Source organism: Callithrix jacchus, chromosome 12 (genome assembly GCF_049354715.1).
Source record: "Callithrix jacchus isolate 240 chromosome 12, calJac240_pri, whole genome shotgun sequence".
In the NCBI taxonomy this organism is placed as follows: Eukaryota; Metazoa; Chordata; class Mammalia; order Primates; family Cebidae; genus Callithrix; species Callithrix jacchus.
In genome coordinates this window covers 80,871,768-80,890,639 of record NC_133513.1, presented here as the reverse complement: position 1 = coordinate 80,890,639, position 18,872 = coordinate 80,871,768, and the positions used below count along the sequence as shown (strand labels likewise).

Sequence of the window (18,872 nt, the reverse complement as noted above, 5' to 3'; positions counted from 1 at the left end):
GAGGTTGTGCAGGTTTCTGGGAAATACATTTTATATAAGATTTCATTCCATTTTTTAAAATTACTTATCCACTCACCAAACCCAAACTCAGGTTATCCAGTGATACTGGAAATTACTGATGTTTTTCAAAGCTCGTGTTAGCTCCTCCCTAGACGCCATCTCTACCTTTTATGGAAAACATTCTTCAGGTTGACAGAGACTCTGCTTTGAGCTGTGTCAAGCCTTACCCAGAGCAGTGGTTCCAGGCATTTTTTTTTCATGGACCAGTAAAATCCCTCTAAATGTTTTGTGCACTAATATAATATTGTTATCTTTTAGTTATTCAATTAAAAATTTAAAAGGCAAAAACACAGCTACAAGAATTTAAACAAAAGAATAACTCAAAAAATAAAGTTACAACTTCATAACAGATTTGTAAATATTATATATATAAAATACACATCGCTTTATGAAAAAGCTCATAATTCTTACTTTTTCTTCATCTTGCCTTTTGGGAACAACTATCTTTGTGTTTTGCATAGATAGAGGCTATGAAGGAACAAGTTAACCAAATATTCAATTTCTGCTGTTTATGTACCATGGCATGGACTTAGGTTTACACTGGCAGCAGAGTAGAGAAAGGCAAGAAAGTGAGAAAACGTATCGATCAGCTCCATACCATCTCAGCCTTCATAGCTATTTATTATTGCCAGTGTGGTCAATACCTCACACACGCAATGAGCAGGGGAAATGTCAAGGAAAGAGATTATTACTCAAAGTTTTTCCCAGTCAATTTAGTGTGCAACCAGTAAACAATAAAGTTTCCCTGAATTCAGGAACAATTTAAGAGTCACCATCAGACACTGGAACAGATGAAAATTGTTTTCAAAAGATGCAGTGTAAGTATCAAAATAGAAGTGATGGCTTAGACATCTCCATCTGCTGTCAAGGCTCATGCATACCCAAAGCAAATTAAAGTGACCTGCAGGAAGGTAATATAAGAAGGTGGGAAAATTAACTACAGTCTTTTGCAACTAGGGTTGATCTTTTTTTTAATGTGAATTACCTCGTATGTAATTGAGAAATGAGAGATCAATATCAGGAGACTCATTGGTTTCAAACACGCTTATGTTTTGAAGTAATTGGGGTTAGTTTTCTTACAAGCAAAGATAAAGCCTTACTAAATGTGAAGGTCTTAGGAATAACAACTAGAAATCTACAAAGGTGCCTTCCTTTTGTGCAAATAGTGGCTGTTCTAATGGCCTAAAGAACTGCTGGGTTTTCTACCGCATTAAGCTTTTCAGCAAAAGTGGAAGTTCAGTTGGTAAAACCACAAAGATATTTCCCCTATTTTAAGATGACAGACTGATGAATAAAGGCAGCATCCAAGATCGCATTTTCAATTTAGCTCAAAATGATCTGTCCTTCAAGACCCGTATCTCAAAGGAGAAAGATGAGCTCCAGGATCTAGGCTGCAAAGAGTGTACCACTGTAGCTAGATGCAGAAGCTGGGAGAATGTTAACTGTGCTAGCCACTTTACTGTGATGTTTATTGGTTTTGTTAGTGCGTGATTCAAAGTTCCATAAGCCTTGAGTCATCTGCCCCCAACTCTGTTTTTCCCACAAGCCCTGATATTTTTAGCATACAGTTTTGTAGAACTACGGTTATAGCTAAAATGCCTGTATTTTATTTTTACACAGCAGCCAAAGCACCTGTGTGTCCCAGAGAAGGGTAGTGTTCTGGAGGAGGGGGGGGTCTTAGAAGGTTACTAGAAGGAATTGTAATTGGGCATGCAGTAGCATCTAGAGGAAATGGCTCCTGATGTGATTCTGTTCCTTGGCATTGAAATGTCCCTGGTTTGGAGAGAGGCAATGCATCAAGCTATTGTAACTTAATGGGAAAGGAGAGGAAAAACAGTAAAGAATATTTAGTTCCCTTATTTCTAATTATGTGTTCCTTCTGTAATCTTCTAATCCAGGGTTGATATATAGGATTCTTCTCAAGTGCCAACTCTAATTGACTGGTAGGGGCTGCCTGAAGCACGGAAGGGAGAAGGATCCTGAAGCCCTGCTGGGCTATGTGGAAAGAATGCCACGTTTGATTAGTGATGTCTGTCAGGAGTTGCTACACATGTGTTGCCCTATAATCTGTGATACAGTTGGGGAAATTTGCCCAGCAAGATGAATGATCTGGAAAGACAACCAGATTTGGTTCTGGAATCGATACCTTTGAAAATGAACAATGGATTCTTAGATAACCAGTATCTGTCAGTTTCACCTTAGGCTGCTAATTTGGGTGAGCTGAGAAAATGGAGTATTTAAATCAGCAATGCTAAAGACATTAGAAGTCCTAACACCAACAGTGCTACTTAACTGGAAATGCACCACTTAAAGGATTCTACCATTTATTATATTTTGATTTGTCATGCATTTAGAAAGTGTGAAGTATTTACCATCTCTCTCCCCTTACCCTACTTAATACTTGCCATATTTCTTCAACTGTAAGATGCACCACATCAGTATACACCAGGAGACAGTCAAGATGTAGTTTTCACAGGTGTGAATTTGGTTATTTCTGGTGCTCTTCGAGTGGGCAGCTGTAACCTCTTGATACTTAAACTAACAAATTATTTAAGAACAATTTGAGAAAGAATATGAGGCCTAGTTGCTGTCTGAAAACCTTTCTTTCCCAATGAAGAGAAAAAAGTATAATCCATACTTGCAGAACAGTGTCAGCAGCTCAGAAGAAAACACGAGAAAAAATAATTCAGTGGAACACTCCTGTAAGAAATGCCACATTGCCAGTGTTTTATACAGCACAGAGGATAGACTGCATAGGGAAGTGCATAGATATCAGACATCAGCATGTCTGAGTTAAAGAGTGGTTCAGAGAAGTCTATCTCTAAATGTGAGCCTAAAGCCTTAACCAACATATTTCTCTTTTATTTCCTTTTTATATTTGCAAAAGATACATGTAGATAAATTCAAAAGTTCTATTAAATATAAAGTTTTGTGTCATGTTGCCACCATTTTTTCTTTCTTGTTGGTGCATAAAATATTGGTGTGTCTTACGGTGCCTTAGATTCAATGAAATGTAGTATAATTTGCATTCATGATATAAATGAGGAAACATAGCAGTAAAAACTTGATTATTCAGTGTCCAAGCTTCCTGATCACATTAGTTGCACATCTAGGATTAGAATTTATAAGACTTTAATTCTTGCCTATCCACTTGAATATCACCTGTTGCCATGTTTCAGAAAGGTTTAAGTAACCAAATTGTGGGCTGGATAGTTGAATATGTCAACCTAAAATAAAGCCACTCTATAAGCCAAGCCAATGACTGTTCTCTATGGGTAAATGTCTCCCTAGTCTAGAGATGCACTGTAGCTTTGGCATAGGTATGAAAGGAAGAATGGACAGTTTTTGAATTATTTTGCTAATAATCAACTGTCATTTTATGAAAATACCAGCCTACTTGTCTGCCTACCTCTTTCATCTTTAATTTCATTTTCACACCAAAAGTACTTCTTTGTGTGAAGTTTTACAATTAGTAATCATGATACAAAGAAACCGCTGGGCTGAACCATATACAAATTGACATTATTTTACCATTTTTGACCTACAGAATCCACAAGTTTATGTGGTTCAACTTAATACATGACAGCAGACAGTCATTAAAACAGTTCACAGTCTGAGGCCAGAGGACAGCCTTTCATCGTGATTGAGAGTCTTCTAAATATGACAGTTCCTCCATTTGAGCTTCTGCTCAGCTCTATTGGGGGTCTCTGAATAACACTTTGTGTAGGTTTCCTGTAAAGACCTTCATTTGATCAACTGTGTACAATATTTTTTTAACTCAATGAACATTTATTGCACACTTTCATATGGTCCAGGCACTGTTCTCAGCCTTGGATACAAAGATCAGTGAGTCAGTCTTTATTCTTAGGAGCTCGCAGTCTAGGAGGGGAGGAGACAGACATGGGCATGATTACAGTGCAAAATAGTAACATAATAGATAGAAATAACATGCTGTAAAGGCACTGACCCTGCCTGGCTGAGCAAGAATGCCTCAGAGCAGGTGATGTTTGTACTGAGTCTTGAAGGATGAGCAATTTACTTATCAGCAAAGCAGAGGGATGATGCAACATCACCCAGCAGAATGGTTTATTCCAAGCCACAGAAGTACATGAAGAACTTGAGTTTGAGTATAAATAGGACAAAGGTGAGAGAAGTGGCAAGGACAAGGGAGGTGAGATTTGAATGTAGGTAAGGTCCTGGTTATGAAAAGCGCTTCATGTGGGGCTTACGCATTTGCCTTTTATTCTGTGGGTGGAGAGAAATCACAAAACACATTGAAATGGGTTTAAATTGCTTAGAAATAAAACCGCTTCATCAGTTTTATTTATATACCCAGTCCAGTTATTGCCTAAGTTTATAGAAACATTGCATTTGCTACTCTAGAGCAAGCAAGAGTTCATTCTGACCAGTCCTGGCACATATGTGAGCCAAAGCAACCTGGATTTGCAAGGAGTTGTTTCAGCCCTGACATCTCTCTTAAACACAGTCATTGAGCTGTGGTTCCTCACTGTGGCTGAAAGCATAGCCAGAGGCTGCATTATTGTGAGATTGTGGCTTTTACAATTATGTGCTCCTCCACTGCAGGGCTCTTACTTTACATGGGTGAAGGAGCTTGCCAATACACGCTCCATGTTTTCATATTTTCTTCATTGGGTAATTGCAAAATGGGTGATTCTACCTAAATGCAGTGAGATTGATTTCATTCAAACTGCCAACTGGCTAATCAGTGGCCCAGTTTTCCAGCCATGTGATCTGGCATCTGGCATTTACGACTCATCGTATTAAATTACATAGCACCAATAAATTACCAGCTCATGACTGGGCAAAACCCTTTTCCTTAAACTCCTTCCTGGTTAAAACTTGTACAATGTTTAATAGTGCCACAGCTTATCTATACAGGGATTTCAACAGAAATGTACCAAAATTTTACCACAAATGGAGATTTATGTATATATAAATTATACATAGATAGGCATATACCTATATACGTATATATATGAATGTGTTGGTCTATTGATGTGAATTTTCCAGATGCCTAAAGCCAAGTGACTAATCAAATTTTTTTGTTGTTGTTTTACTTAAATCGAGTCTTTATGGAAATATTTCTGAAAGTGCTGGAAGTGTAAATTCTGGAGTCAGCCCGCTCTGTTCGAATCCCTGTTTCTTTATCTACTAACTTTACATCTTTGGGCAAGTAGTAATCTCTCTGAGCCTCAACTTTCTTACTTACAAAATAAGAACAATAGTTACCACCTCATAGAGTTGCTATGTGAATTAAATGGGTGTACATATACAGCATTTGATAGGCAGTGGACATTCAAGAAATGCTAGCAATGAATACTTTATGCAATTAGAATTGCTTCTTGAAAACTGAGGCCATAATGGTGATATTAATGATTGCAGGATAACTGACAACTGATGCCCGCAGTGCCTATTAAGAGCCAAAAAGTTATTTGTCTCTCCATTAAATTGCCCAGACTGCCAGGATTCTTCCCAGTCTTGTCTGGTTTTTGGGTTTTTATATAGCATCCTGATACGGTTTGGCTCTGTGTCCCCACCCAAGTCTCATCTTGAATTATAATCCCCATAAGCTTCATGTGTTGAGGGAGGGACCTGGTGGGAGGTGATTGGATCATGTCAGCAGTTTCCCCCATTTTGTTCTTGTGATAGTGAGTGAGCTCTCATGAGATCTGATCTCATGAGAACTATCTGTTTGACAGTCCCTCTTTCACACACTCTCTCTCTTGTCTGCTGCCATGTAAGACGTGCCTGCTTCTCCTTCCGCCATGATTATGTTTCTTGAGGCCCTCTCAGCCATGCAGAACTGTGAGTCAATTCAACCTATTTTCTTTATAAATTACCCAGTCTCAGGGAAGTTTTTAATAGTAGTGTGAGAATGAACTAATACATATCCCTTGCCATTAGACTATTGGTTATCACCTTCTGAAATGACTAATATCTAGGAACCTAAACATTTTCTTCCTCCTTTACTGTTTTACTGACAAATTAAATAATCCATCTTGATAAAATTCAATCTAAAGCAGGTTAAAAGCTCTGATGGAACACCCAAGTCTGTGCTTCAGTGACTATGTACTGGCTATTTTAGCAACTCAAAGATCTTGTCTGCTGATTTCAAGATTATCAGCTATGTCTGTGCTAGATGATATTGCCGTAAGAGACCTCCAGAAAAGTGAGAGTATACTCTTAATATTTCATGTTTGTGTCTGAGTTACACAGGTCTACAGAGGCCCATATCTTTAGAGGTTCAGCAGGGAAATAATAGTATCATCTCTTTTAAAAAACCAAATATAACATATAAATAAAAAATATCTATGGCAAAGTTTTTTTTCTTTAAGTAAACTGTAGGCCCTGTAAGCCAGGCATGGTGGTTTATGCCTGTAATCCCAACACTTGGGGAAGCCAAAGCAGGAGAATAACTTGAGGCCAGGACTTCAAGACCAGCCTGGGCAACATAGTGAGGCCCTGTCTCTAAAAAAATTTTTTAATCAGCCAGGCACAATGGCATGCACTTACAGTCCTAGTTACTCAGGAAACTGAGGCAGAAGAATCTCTTGACCCAGGAGTTCAAGGGTACAGTGAGCTATGATCATGCCACCATACTTCAGCCTGGGCAACAGAGCAAGATCCTATTTCTAAAAGAAAAAAAAATTGTAAGGGAATATACTGACTCAGCCTGTCTAGAACAAAGATCTCATCACCATAATTTAAATAGCATTTACTACATTTCTTGATGTTTTTTTCCTGATTTTTAAACATGTAAATCCTCATGGGCCTTACCCTATTACTATCCATGAAAACACTGTGTAGGAAAGACTAGAACTGTCGTATTGTCATCCATGTGAATGGAGCCCCCTGGAGTTGCACAAAGAAGCATTCCCAAGCGAGATTGCCATTATAATCATTTTCCATATTTTGGTTTTTTAGAAGGTTTTTGGTGCTTTCGTGGCTAGATCATCTCAGTGTCCAATATAACTATATTCACCTCCCACTCATTCTCCTTACTGCAAATACTTATTAGCCATCATCCATCCAAATTTTGAGAATATTTTCTCCAGAAAACAATCTCTGTGCTTTTTTTCATAATTTCAAATATGAAAATAAAAAGCTGTTCTAAAAGACTGCCATGGGGTCAATCTTACTCTCAGGACTGAGAGTTCCTTAAGGACAAGGTTGTGAAATTTTAAAATTCTCCTGCTCCAGTGCTCAGCATGGGGCCTGGATCAGAACAGTGCTCAGGAAATATGTGAGGAAGAAAGAACCATGGGATGGGAAAAGGGGTGGAGGGAAACTGAAGAAGGATGCATTGGTCAATTTGGATTGCTATAGCAAAATACCATAGACTGGGTGGCTTATAAACAGAAACTTATGTCTCACAGTTCTGGGATCTGGGAAGTGCAAGATCAAGGCACTGACAGATCCACTGTCTGGTAAGAGCCCGCTTTCTCATAGATGGCACCTTCTGGCTGTGTTCTCAGATGATGGAAAAGACCAACAAGCTTCCTTGGACCTGTTTTTGTTTGTTTGTGTGTGTGTGTGTGTTTTTTTTTTTTTTTTTTTTTGAGACAGTCTCGCTCTGTCACCCAGGATGGAATGCAGTGGCATGATCTCGGCTCACTGCAACCTCTGCCTCCCAGGTTCAACTGATTCTTCTGCCTCAGCCTCCTGAGTAGGTGGGACTACAGGTGCACACCACCATGCCCAGCTAATTTTTTGTATTTTTAGTAGAAACGGGGTTTCACCATATTGGCCAGGCTGGTCTCAAACTCCTGACCTCGTGATCCGCCCTCCTCAGCCTCCCAAAGTGCTGGGATTACAGGCGTGTTCCACCACGCCCAGCCTGCCTTGGGCCTGTTTTATAAGGGCACTAATTCCACTCATGAGGACTTTGCCCATGACCTAATCACCTCTCAAAATGCCCCACCTTCTAATACCATCACCTCAGGGGTTAGGATTTCAACATATGAATTTGAGTGGGGATAAAAATTCAGACCTTAGCCCCTACTAATTTGGAAGTTCAACCCACTTCTGATTATGTTATCTAATAACTGAAAATTTAAACATTTAAGAATATAAATGTAAACAGTTGAACTAGGGTTGGGGGAAGTTTAGTGAGTCTTGGTTTGTTTTTTGTTTCTTGTTTTTCGTTTTTTTTTTTTCTGGTTCTCCTTGTGAGAAATCTTGATTTCTCCAGGTAGACTAGCCTTTTCCAGGTGGATGTTACCATGACAGCACAATAGAGAACAGAATGTCAATTGCAATCCTCTTTTTATTTTTTCAGGTTACAAATGCTGCTGCCAACTGTCCTGGCCAAATGACTCTGCATCGCAAACCTCTCCTTGTATGTGGAGGGGATGGATTTACTCAGTCCAACTTTGATGGCTGTATCACTTCTGCCTTATATGTTCTGGAAGCTTTAAAGGATTATGTTTAGTACCTACATCTTTATTCTCTATATGTAATTAGGTTTTTATTTTCATAATTTTCTGTTATTGATCATTTTGTTAAGAAAAATTACTGGAAAATTGTTCTTCACTTATCATTTTTCATGTGCAGTATAAAAATCAATTTTGTAATTTTAATAGTTATAACCCATGCTAGAATGGAAATTCCTTGCACCTTTCCCTACTTTTCTGAATTGCTATGACTACTCCTTGTTGGAGGAAAAGTGGTACTTAAAAAATAACAAACAACTCTCTCAAAAAAAATACATTAAATTGCAATAGCAGTTCATGTGCCAAAAACTTGATTGTCCTTATGAAAATTTCAATTCTGAATAAAGAATAATCACATTATCAAGGCCCCATCTTAAGTCTTCAAATGTGTCCTTGAATCAATATTTTTGCAAATTACAGAACAAGATTTTTCCAAACTGTGGATAGCAGAGTATAATTCTTATTTCTCATTTATCTCCCAAGTTATTAAGTGATCCTGAATTGTAGGTCATATATGGCATCATCTTAGCGTGGAGGGCAACTTGACTGACAAAGAGACCTTCCTTCAGATTTTCAGAAAATAATGATTCCACTTGATTTTCCCAGCCACACTGTACTTTTTAACTTTAAAACAAATTCCAGTCCTAATATGAAAGATAAAAATTAAATAGACACTGAAAGAAAATATATTGATCCTTACCTTTTGCTATCTTTTATGGCTGGTGCTGTTACCTTTGCGGGCTCTCCAGTATGTGCTGTGGAATTTAGACTGTGTCAAGTTTAATGAATTTAATACAACAAAAAATTTACTAAACCAGAAAATAGATGCACTTAAAATAGTTCAATATTTGCCAAATTGGTGGTTCAGCATATCACCCACATGACTCAGTGACCTGACCCCACAACTTGCTAGCTGGAGAGAAATCGATCTCCAGCCTTCCAAACCAGCTACCTGTTGCTAATTTGAAAAGCAAAATGCTGAGTTCTTTTTCAGCATTTTGAAAGGAAAGAAATTATTGCAACCTCTCAAACTAACAAAAGTTTAACAAAAGACTTTTGTCATAGTGTTTAAAGTTTCACACTTACATGTCCACTGTTATACATACACATACACAGGAACAGACAGAATTTGTTTATATGGCTGCAGAGTGGGTTTTGTGACCCAATCGCATATTATTATGTTTCCTTTTAGCAATAAATTGGTGAAAACCACAAATGCCTACATGTGGTTAATGTCACTTATTTTGAAAGCAGGGAGAGGAAGAAGAAACTTTGTAGTGTCAATAAAATAATGAAAAATAGGCTGGGTGCAGTGGCTCACTCCTGTAATCCCAGCACTTTGGGAGGCCGAGGCAGGTGGATCACGAGGTCAGGAGATCAAGACCATCCTGGTCAACATGGTGAAACTAAAAATACAAAAAAATAGCTGGGTACAGTGGCATGTGCCTGTAATCCCAGCTACTCAGGAGATTGAGGCAGGAGAATTGCCTGAACCCAGGAGGCGGAGGTTGCAGTGAGCCGAGATTATGCCATTGCACTCCAGCCTGGGTAATGACAGCGAAACTCCGACTCAAAAATAATAATAATAATAATGAAAAATAGTGATTTTCTTTTTGTTCTTTTGGCCCATATTTATTTGACTAACATTTGTCTTTGTTTATACATTTTTAAAATTTTTTAAATTTAGGAGTACTTATACAGGTTTGTTATATAGGTAAACTTGGGTCACAGGCATTTGTTGTACAGATTATTTTGTCACCCAGGAGTTAAGCCTAGTACTCATTAGTTATTTTCCTGGTCCTCTTATTCTCCCACCCTCTGCTCTCAAGCAGGCCCCACTGTCTGTTGTTTTCCCTCTATGTGTTCATATGTTCTTATCATTAGGCTTTTCCTTGTAAGTGAGAATATGTGGTATTTGGTTTTCTATTCCTGTGACAGTTTGCTAAAGATAATGGCCTCCAGCTCCATCCATGATCTGGAGGACATGATCTCATATTTTTATGGCTGCATAATATTCCATGGTATACATTTACCATATTTTCTTTGTCCATATTCTACCATATTTACCCTTAAAATATGGTAGAAAAGTTATTCAAATTTATTAACTATTTTGTTTTTTAACAAATATAATTCTAGAGCCATTTGACTGAAAGCACCCTGAACCTTTAAAAACAATGCTATATTTATTTTATGAATTTATGCCCTCCAAAGGAAGGGAAAAAAAGATTTGTAAAGCTGGGATGGGTTGGCTGGAGAGAGTACTCCTCTAAGCCATTATTAATGACTTTTAATATCTATTCATTCTAATTCTGTGTCTGGTTTTATAAAACAATGGCAATATGAGGGAAAAACTCTAATATGTAGATCATTGTTACTTTGCTATTTTAATTATTTTGAAAACTTATTTTACATTTAGATTTTCTTTCGCCTCTTTCCTATTAGAAATGAAATGGCAGAAATATCTTCTCCTGGACAGAGGCCCAAAAAATTCAGCTGGCCAGGATGCTCTGAGAGACCACAGGGCTAAAGTATCAAAATCCCTTGGGAGATCGGAATCAGCACCAGGTAGAACAGTGACCAAGGTGTATGCAAGTTAGCCCCACCCGGCCACACATCATCACAGTATTTCCAAACAAAAACTTTTATTAATCAAGCCAGCCAAGGAAAGCTGTTCTGTTTCGAAAGGAGTGTATTCAAGTGAGAAACGGCTTGAGCAGTGGGGTGATTTAATACTTGTTAGCTGATAAATATAGCCTTTTCCAGAATAAAACTTTATGATCCAGTGTTGAAAAGCTTAATTACTAAACTGTCTATGCATGTCTTGCTCAGGCAGCAAGGGTGACAAATTATAGCAGTGAAATAGTATTTTTCACCTTTGGCATTTCTGAAGGAGAAAAGTATGTCTAAAAACATCGAGAAAGCAGTAATAATCCCAGACCAGATATTACTGGGTGATTGGGGGGAGGAAGACACTTCATTGAGTCACCAAGCCTTCTGGGCAAAATGCCATGGTCCCCACTCCCTGCCTAACCACTTACCTTGTTAAGTGAAGAGAACGGGGTCAATTTTACATTTATCTGGCATTTTATATTCATCCGTGTGTGTGTGTGTGTGTGTGTGTGTGTGTGTGTGTATTTTCACTTTTCATCTTCCTAACACCTTTGTGTAATAAGCAGAGTAGAGAATTCTTATTTAAATTTAACAAATGAGGAAACCAAGGCACAGAACTTGGCCAACCAAGGTCATGTAATGATATTCCAGGACAAGAGCCCAAGCCCCTCATGACCCATTTCTATTTACAGGCACCATGCTGCTGCCAGATGAACATGATAATTAAAACTGAACTGAAATATTAGTTGGGGGTACAGTCCGCACCATGTGGTCTTCTTATTGATGTTTCATTTCACAGAGTTAACACTAATCCTGATGTGATATATGCAGGAGTCTAATATGAGATAGAGTCTCCATAAGTGCTGGCTAAGTGATTTATGCTCCTGTTACTTTCATTTGCTGGTTTATTTCCTTCTTTGGGGGGTACTTGCTGTGAGAAATAGCTGCGTGCTAATGACACTGAATTTCAACCCAGCAGTAGTTGGTTACAGTACAGACTCACTCTGCATTCATCCTTTCCATCTGATTCCTCTTTGTTTCTTTGTTCCTCTTGTTCTTCTTCTCTTCTAGTCTCTGCCATTACTTCCTCCCCTTCTATTTCTTTATTCTGCCTCTTTGCCTAATGCTACATTCTCAGAAAAACCTGGAATATGAAAGCAATCACCTTATGATTCATAGTATTTGTACTTCCAGGTTTTAACATATCAGGGTTTTGTTGTGGCTATTCTTAAAATTTAAAGCTGGAAGCCATCCCAGAGGAATGATCCTGTTTGTTATTCAAGTTGATTGAACAACTCTTATGTTGATTTTCAAAAGTGATGCAAGAATTTGAAACTGGCCATAGCTTTCAGGAATCTCAGTGCTGATAAACTAAAACATGACTTGTATGGTTTCTTTACTTTCATTCTTTACTCTTCCTGTCACATGTGTGCAAAGCCTGCTACTGGGCTCTTTGGTGGATGCAATGGAGAATAATCATCAATCCCTACCCAGAGATTCTACTTAGGAGAAGACAAGACCCCTCAGGTGGGAGGCAGAGTAGAGGTACATGTTGACAAGGTCACAGACAGTGAATAAGATGCTCTAATTCGTGAAGCTAGGGAATCCTAAGAGAAATGTTTCCTTTGGAAAGAAAGGGTACCTGAACAAATACAGAAAGGCCTCAGTCAAATACATCCAGCAATATCCCTCCCCTCCATACCATACCTGGGCTGACCAGGCTGACTTTAGAATCTGAACTGCGTATTAGTGTGTTCAGCACAAGTAAGTTCTTGCTGTGCAGAAAGCTCAACAGAACAGAGAAAGAGGTCTCTGGCAGGAGAAATAAGCCTCAGCAAACCTCAGACGATCTAGGGTAGGACTGAGCTGCTGTATTCCAGTCTCGAATATATTTGTGTTGTAGCCAGTATCATCTGACCAGGTAAACCAAGGAAGGTTGAATAGTAGAATGACTCACATTTCCTTCTCAAAAGATAGTAATTACTATCCACTCAGTAGTTCACAGCAGAATCCCACAAAAAAAAGCCTGCTAAGGAGAAAGAATCTCTAAGGGGTTGTTTATGTAAAAGGCAAGTTCAATTATGAAACCCTGGAATGTTTAATCTTAGAGAATTTTGGAAACCATTTAGACCTGTTGGCCTTAACCATCTTGGATTTTGAAACTGTTTAAGAAGCTATGGAAAGCTATGGACCTCCTAATAACAACAATGAAGGCAACTATGCATATGAACACATAGAATTTGTATACCATTTAATGCCTGCTGACCAGCTGCTTGTTTTTGTAAATAAAGTTTTATTGGATCACAGCCTCGCCCATTCATTTGTGTACTACCTGTGGCTGTTTTGCACTAAAACAGTAGAGATAACTAAGTGTTTTGACAGAGACCATATGGCCTGCAAAATATAAAATAGTTCCTATGTGGTCCTTTAAGAAAATGTTTACTGACCCCTGTTTTAGGTTCAGCCCTTCCCCCCATACATTTGTCTGTAGACACTCAGGGATCCAAGGAGAACCTCTAAATCTTAAACCTATCACTTTATGTAAATATGGCCTTATCTTTGATCCACACATCTGGTCCATTGTTCCTTGATCCTATGCCACATTGTAAATCCCTTAAGGCAAGCCTATAACTTTGCAGTTAAGAACACATCATCTGCAGTTAGATCTGTGCTTTAATCATCTAAAATTTGCTCCTCATTGTGTAACCTTCAGGCAGTTAAACAATCTCGCTTAGCTTCCTCAGCAAAATGAGTTAATGATAGCTACCTCATAAGATTATGGTGAGGCTTACCTTTACATAAAGCCTTAAGAGACTGTTGAACACATAGTAAATAATAAATAGTAACGATGATGTTGATAATAAACTGGGGAGGAGGAGAAAGGAGAGGGGAGGAAGAGTCCAACCTGGTGCCTCTGAAGCCTCTGTGAAGGCCAGTTTCCTCTGTATTCACATAGGACACAGGAGAATTGATGATAAGGAGAGTTTGTGGATTGATAACAAAACATGGTGAAACCCAGAAGCTTAAAAGCTCTAGGTTGCTTCAAAACCTTCATGAGACAGAATGGCAGTGTCTCCTGGTGACTAGCTCTGGTCCACTTTCTCTTTACCTATTATGGTGAGTAAGTAGACAACTTACTTGGGGTAAAGGTGATTACGCTAATGTAGTCCTTGGAAAGAAATTGGGAAAGGTCATTACTAGGAGAGAAGGGATGGTATAAAATAATAGAAGCATTCTCTGCAAGAGTGTTGTCTTTTTTTCTTAGCAACTGTATATGCTAAATACAAAGAATTGCACACTTCGATTGGATTCTGCTGAAGATTAGTGAATCTCCAAAACACTGTGAAAACTAGGAGTGAATTATTTCACACTCCTAAGTGTTTGGCTAAGTATGCAGATTCTCATTTCCTGGCTTTCATTTTAAAGAGCTCAATTCCTGGTGAGGTCAGTGACATCCTGAATCTGCCACTTACTAGATGTATGGTCTTGGGCCAATTTCTTTGTCTCTTAGCCTCAGGGCCCTTGGCTATGAAATGTGGATACAATTTTACCTACTGCAGGATTATCCTGAAGGTTGTAGTGTGTACATGCAAAGTGTAAGTATTGTGTCTTGCATAGAGAAAACACTCCATAAATGCTGGCCATTATTATTAAGATTATAACAGTAAAATATGACTTAGGAAAATAATCCCCTTGGATAGGCATCACTGCATCCATGGGTAGCTTTAGATCTAGCTAGGAAGCCACTTCAATATTTGTAGAACTCACTGGTGACTGTACTTAAGAACCACTGTAAGGTTGGCCTCTTCAAAAATTCTTATTGACTCCTTAATGAATAAATGCTCTCTGTGGTTTGTTGCTGTGCTCTTTCACAGACCTTGCATGACATTCTGTTCTCCCCCAGCTGATCTAGTATCCACATTCTTATAATACTTATCCCATGTGTACTTACTTGTTCAATATCTACCTGCTGCCAAAACTGCTATAGCCACAAAAGCAGGGCCTGGCACATAGGAGTTAGTAAGTATCTGTTGATCCAATGAATGAATGAATGAATTTAACTAATTAACAATTTTTATTCCAATATTAGTAAGTACCAAAGGAAAACCTGGCTGACAGAATTATCCCATAGAACAAAAATGTAGCAAACTCATCCTTAATAGAGGCAATAATTACAACAGTATCTATATTTACCGTATGTGGTTTCTATTCAAAGTCATTAGGTGATTTCAGAAAGTCCTTACTTTATACTACACCCCATTATATTTTGGAAGAGGTAGGGGGAAGGTGGAAGAGTTGCTCTACCGTTAGAAATAAAGTACTTAAAATGGGCCATGTCTGTGTAGTTATTGTGTTGTTGTATGAACATGTGTGTGCTAGGGTAGAAAAGGGGAGAGGAATGGTGCTGTCTTTGAGCAAACAATCGGTATAGCTCCTATAGCACTGTATTCTGCTATTGTGATTTTATCAACTACCAACAACATGCAAGCAGGGTTTATTGACTGACATTCTTGTTTTTTTGATACTTTTTAAATAGAATTGTTCTAAAGGTGGCAAGAGTTAGGCTTAGAGTTAGTTGCTCTCACTTCTGCAAGACCGTTGCCAAACTCAAACTTGCACTATATATTTTAACCATTACAATAAGCCATGTTTATTATTTTCCAAAGGAAAATAATCAAACCATTTTCTGTGAACCTAAAGATTGTCAGAAAACTGAATGTTAGTGATACAGAGATCATTGTGGAGAAAACAATTCAGAAACGGGGGATACTACTACCTTAAAGGAATAAGGACATCTATTTTTAAACTATAACAAACATTATGATTACAAATAAATCACTAGAACCATCTATTCAATTAGGAAGAAGTCAAAGATTCTTACATGAATGTTCTAAAATTTCTAGGATATGCATTAAGGCATGGAAAATATTTAAGAGATGTGAATGTTGGGAAGCAGAAGGCAAAGTTGTTAATATGATTATATTCCTAGAAAACTCAAGTGCACCACCTTTTAGATTGATGAGAAATAAGTAGAGTGGCTGAATTATAAACACTCAAAGGTAAATAACTCTTCTGTATGCCAAAATAATCAAAGTAAATATATATAATGTTGTTAACAAAAAAAAAAAAAAAAAAAAAAACAGAATACAAAGGAGTATCTTAAGGATCCAGAATTTATACAAGGAAGTATTTCTAAAATTTTACAGAATGATATTTTGACACATTTGAATAAGGGAGGAGATACCATGTCCCTAGAGGGAAATAGCAAATATTATGAATTTTTTCCATTATCACCCGATTAATTTATAGATTACACAAAATCACAGTGAGATTTTGTTAACCTGAAAAAATAACTTTTAAGTCCATCTGGAAATAAATTAACAGGCAAACATAACTAACAAGTTTATGAACAGGAAGGTAGTAAGTACCTTCCTGCAAAATGGTACTTTTATCTGCTATTATGACATACGATAAAATTAGATAAATAAAGCAGTTTGCTGTTGATTTAAGAATTGATACAAATCTATGGACATAGTAACTATAATGTTACTATATAGTAACTCTTAATGTGATAATTGAAGCAATAGAAAACCAGTGAGAAACCAATAATTATTTAACAAATAATTTGAGGGAAACTGGCAAGGTATTTAGTTTAAAAAAAAAAATCAAATGTGATTCTACCATACATTGCTATAATTTCCAGATGAATTAAAGGGATACATATAAACAAATATATAATGCATCCCTCCCCTCAAAACCATATAGAGGAATATATAGGTAAATATTTAACTTATTTCTAGGTTGGAAAAGGAGTTCTGGAAATTAACAAAAAAAATCATAGAGAAACAAATTGGTTTACTTGATTACATTTTAAAACTCTTAGAAAACAAAATTAAAAGATTACATACAGACCATTTATGAAAAATACATGTACAACAAATAATTTATAATAAAACTATGTCCTTAATGTAGAGAAAACTGAATAAAGTTAAAATTTTGGCTCAAATTTTTAAGAATTAAAAATGACACAGATAGAACTAAAGTCCATCTATTTTATTGTTTTTTATTATTCATATGTTTTTGTTTAGTTCTGTTATTTTTAGAGACAGTGTCTTGCTCTGTCACCTAAGCTGGTGTGTAGTGCCCAGCATGGCTCACTGCAGCCTCAACTTCCTAGGCTCAAGGGATTCTCTTGCCTCAGCCTCCCAAATAACTAGGACTACAGGCACACACCCCTACATCTGGCTAATTTTCTTTCTTTCTTTTTTTTTTTTTGTACTGATGAGATCTTATGTTGCTCAGGTAAGTCTCAAACTCCTGCTGTCAGGTGATCTTCTTGCCTCAGCCTCCCAGAGTGCTGGGATTACAGATGTGAGCCATTGTGCCCAGCTTACATGTCTTTTTAATTTTAGTAACACCACCATATTTTCATATATTGACACCATATGTATTTACCCATAAATTGTGGTAATGTTCTGTGCATTTTTAATTTTACAACATATTGTATGTATTTAGAACTTTATTCCCCCAGTGTTGTATTTTTAAAATTTTTCATGTCAATATACATAGATATATTTCACTGACTTTTACTAATATACACACTTCCATTTTATGAATATATCACAGTTTATTTGTCAATTTCCCCACTGATAGACATTAGGGTGCTCTAAATGTTTACTATTACAACATTGTTGTACCAAATATCTTTGCACATTTCTCTTTTTACCCTTGTGCAAGAGTTTTTATGAAGCAAAATATTAAAATGTATTAAAACTGAGACCTGTGTTCAAAAGAATGTTTTTCTTATATACTCTATATGTTTTAAATAATAATTTGAAAACAAGTAAAAGATAACAATTATACATAGTACTTTAACACCAACGGATAGAATGTTTTTCTTTTTGTTTTTTGAGATGAAGTCTTGCTCTGTCACCCAGGCTGCAGTGCAGTCGTGCGACTAGAATTTTTTATAACAAAAATAAGTGGGGTCAGGTTAGGATAAAGATGTAAAATTGGGGGTCCTGCTCGGTAACAATGCTTCTAAAAGGTAGCAAGACCACCTATAGAGCCAGAACCCTCCCCATTCCAAGTCTATATATGTTCCCTGAAAGCAAAGAATCACTATTAGTATAGACAAGGTGTCAGAGGCAATGTGGTGGGTGGCACTGAGGATGAAGGATATTCCTTTGATTTTCAGGTACCAAGTGCTGGTGTGATTCTAGGATATGGGAAGAGCCCCTGGATGACTGCGATTGGATTTCTATCTGGCTTCCTGGAAATTAGAGCAGGCTGTCAGGTTTTAGTTGTTTTTTGTTGTTGTTGTTTGTTTGTTTGTTTTAAAAAAGGAACCACAGGATACCACTTCACAGCCATTAGGATAGCTATTATTTAAAAAAAAAAAAAAAAAGCAAAACAGTATGAATGTTGGCAAGGATGTGGAGATATTGGATTCCCTTGTGCAGTGCTAGTGGGAATGTAAAATGGTGTAGCTACTATGGAAAATGATATGGCAATTTCTTTAAAAATGGTACATGGAATTGCCATATGGTCTGCAATGCCACTTCTGGATGTCTATCTAAAAGAAGTGAAAGTAGGGACTTGAACTAACATTTGTACACAAATGTTCATAGCAGCTTTATTCACAACATCTCAAAGGTGGAAGCAACCCAAGTGTCCATAGATAGATGAATAGATAAATAAAATGTGCTACAAACACACAATGGACTACTATTTAGCCTTAAAAAGGAA

The 18,872-nt window shown here is 37.3% G+C and overlaps 1 protein-coding gene across 3 annotated transcripts in view; it reads left to right on the top strand.

The window, feature by feature from the left end:
* The window catches only part of RNLS (renalase, FAD dependent amine oxidase), a 325,440-nt gene extending 306,909 nt beyond the window's left edge, over nucleotides 1-18,531 (top strand). For 2 of the 3 annotated variants that reach the window (XM_035268410.3, XM_002756369.7), the window contains exon 7: nucleotides 8,360-13,429. In XM_035268410.3, the coding sequence (XP_035124301.1) occupies nucleotides 8,360-8,512 (153 nt within the window). In that variant the 3' untranslated portion in view covers nucleotides 8,513-13,429. Of the gene's footprint in view, nucleotides 1-8,359; nucleotides 13,430-18,321 lie in introns of those variants that run through there. The other variant, XM_017979119.5, reaches the window with a different exon arrangement.
* The last annotated feature ends 341 nt before the right edge of the window (nucleotides 18,532-18,872 follow it).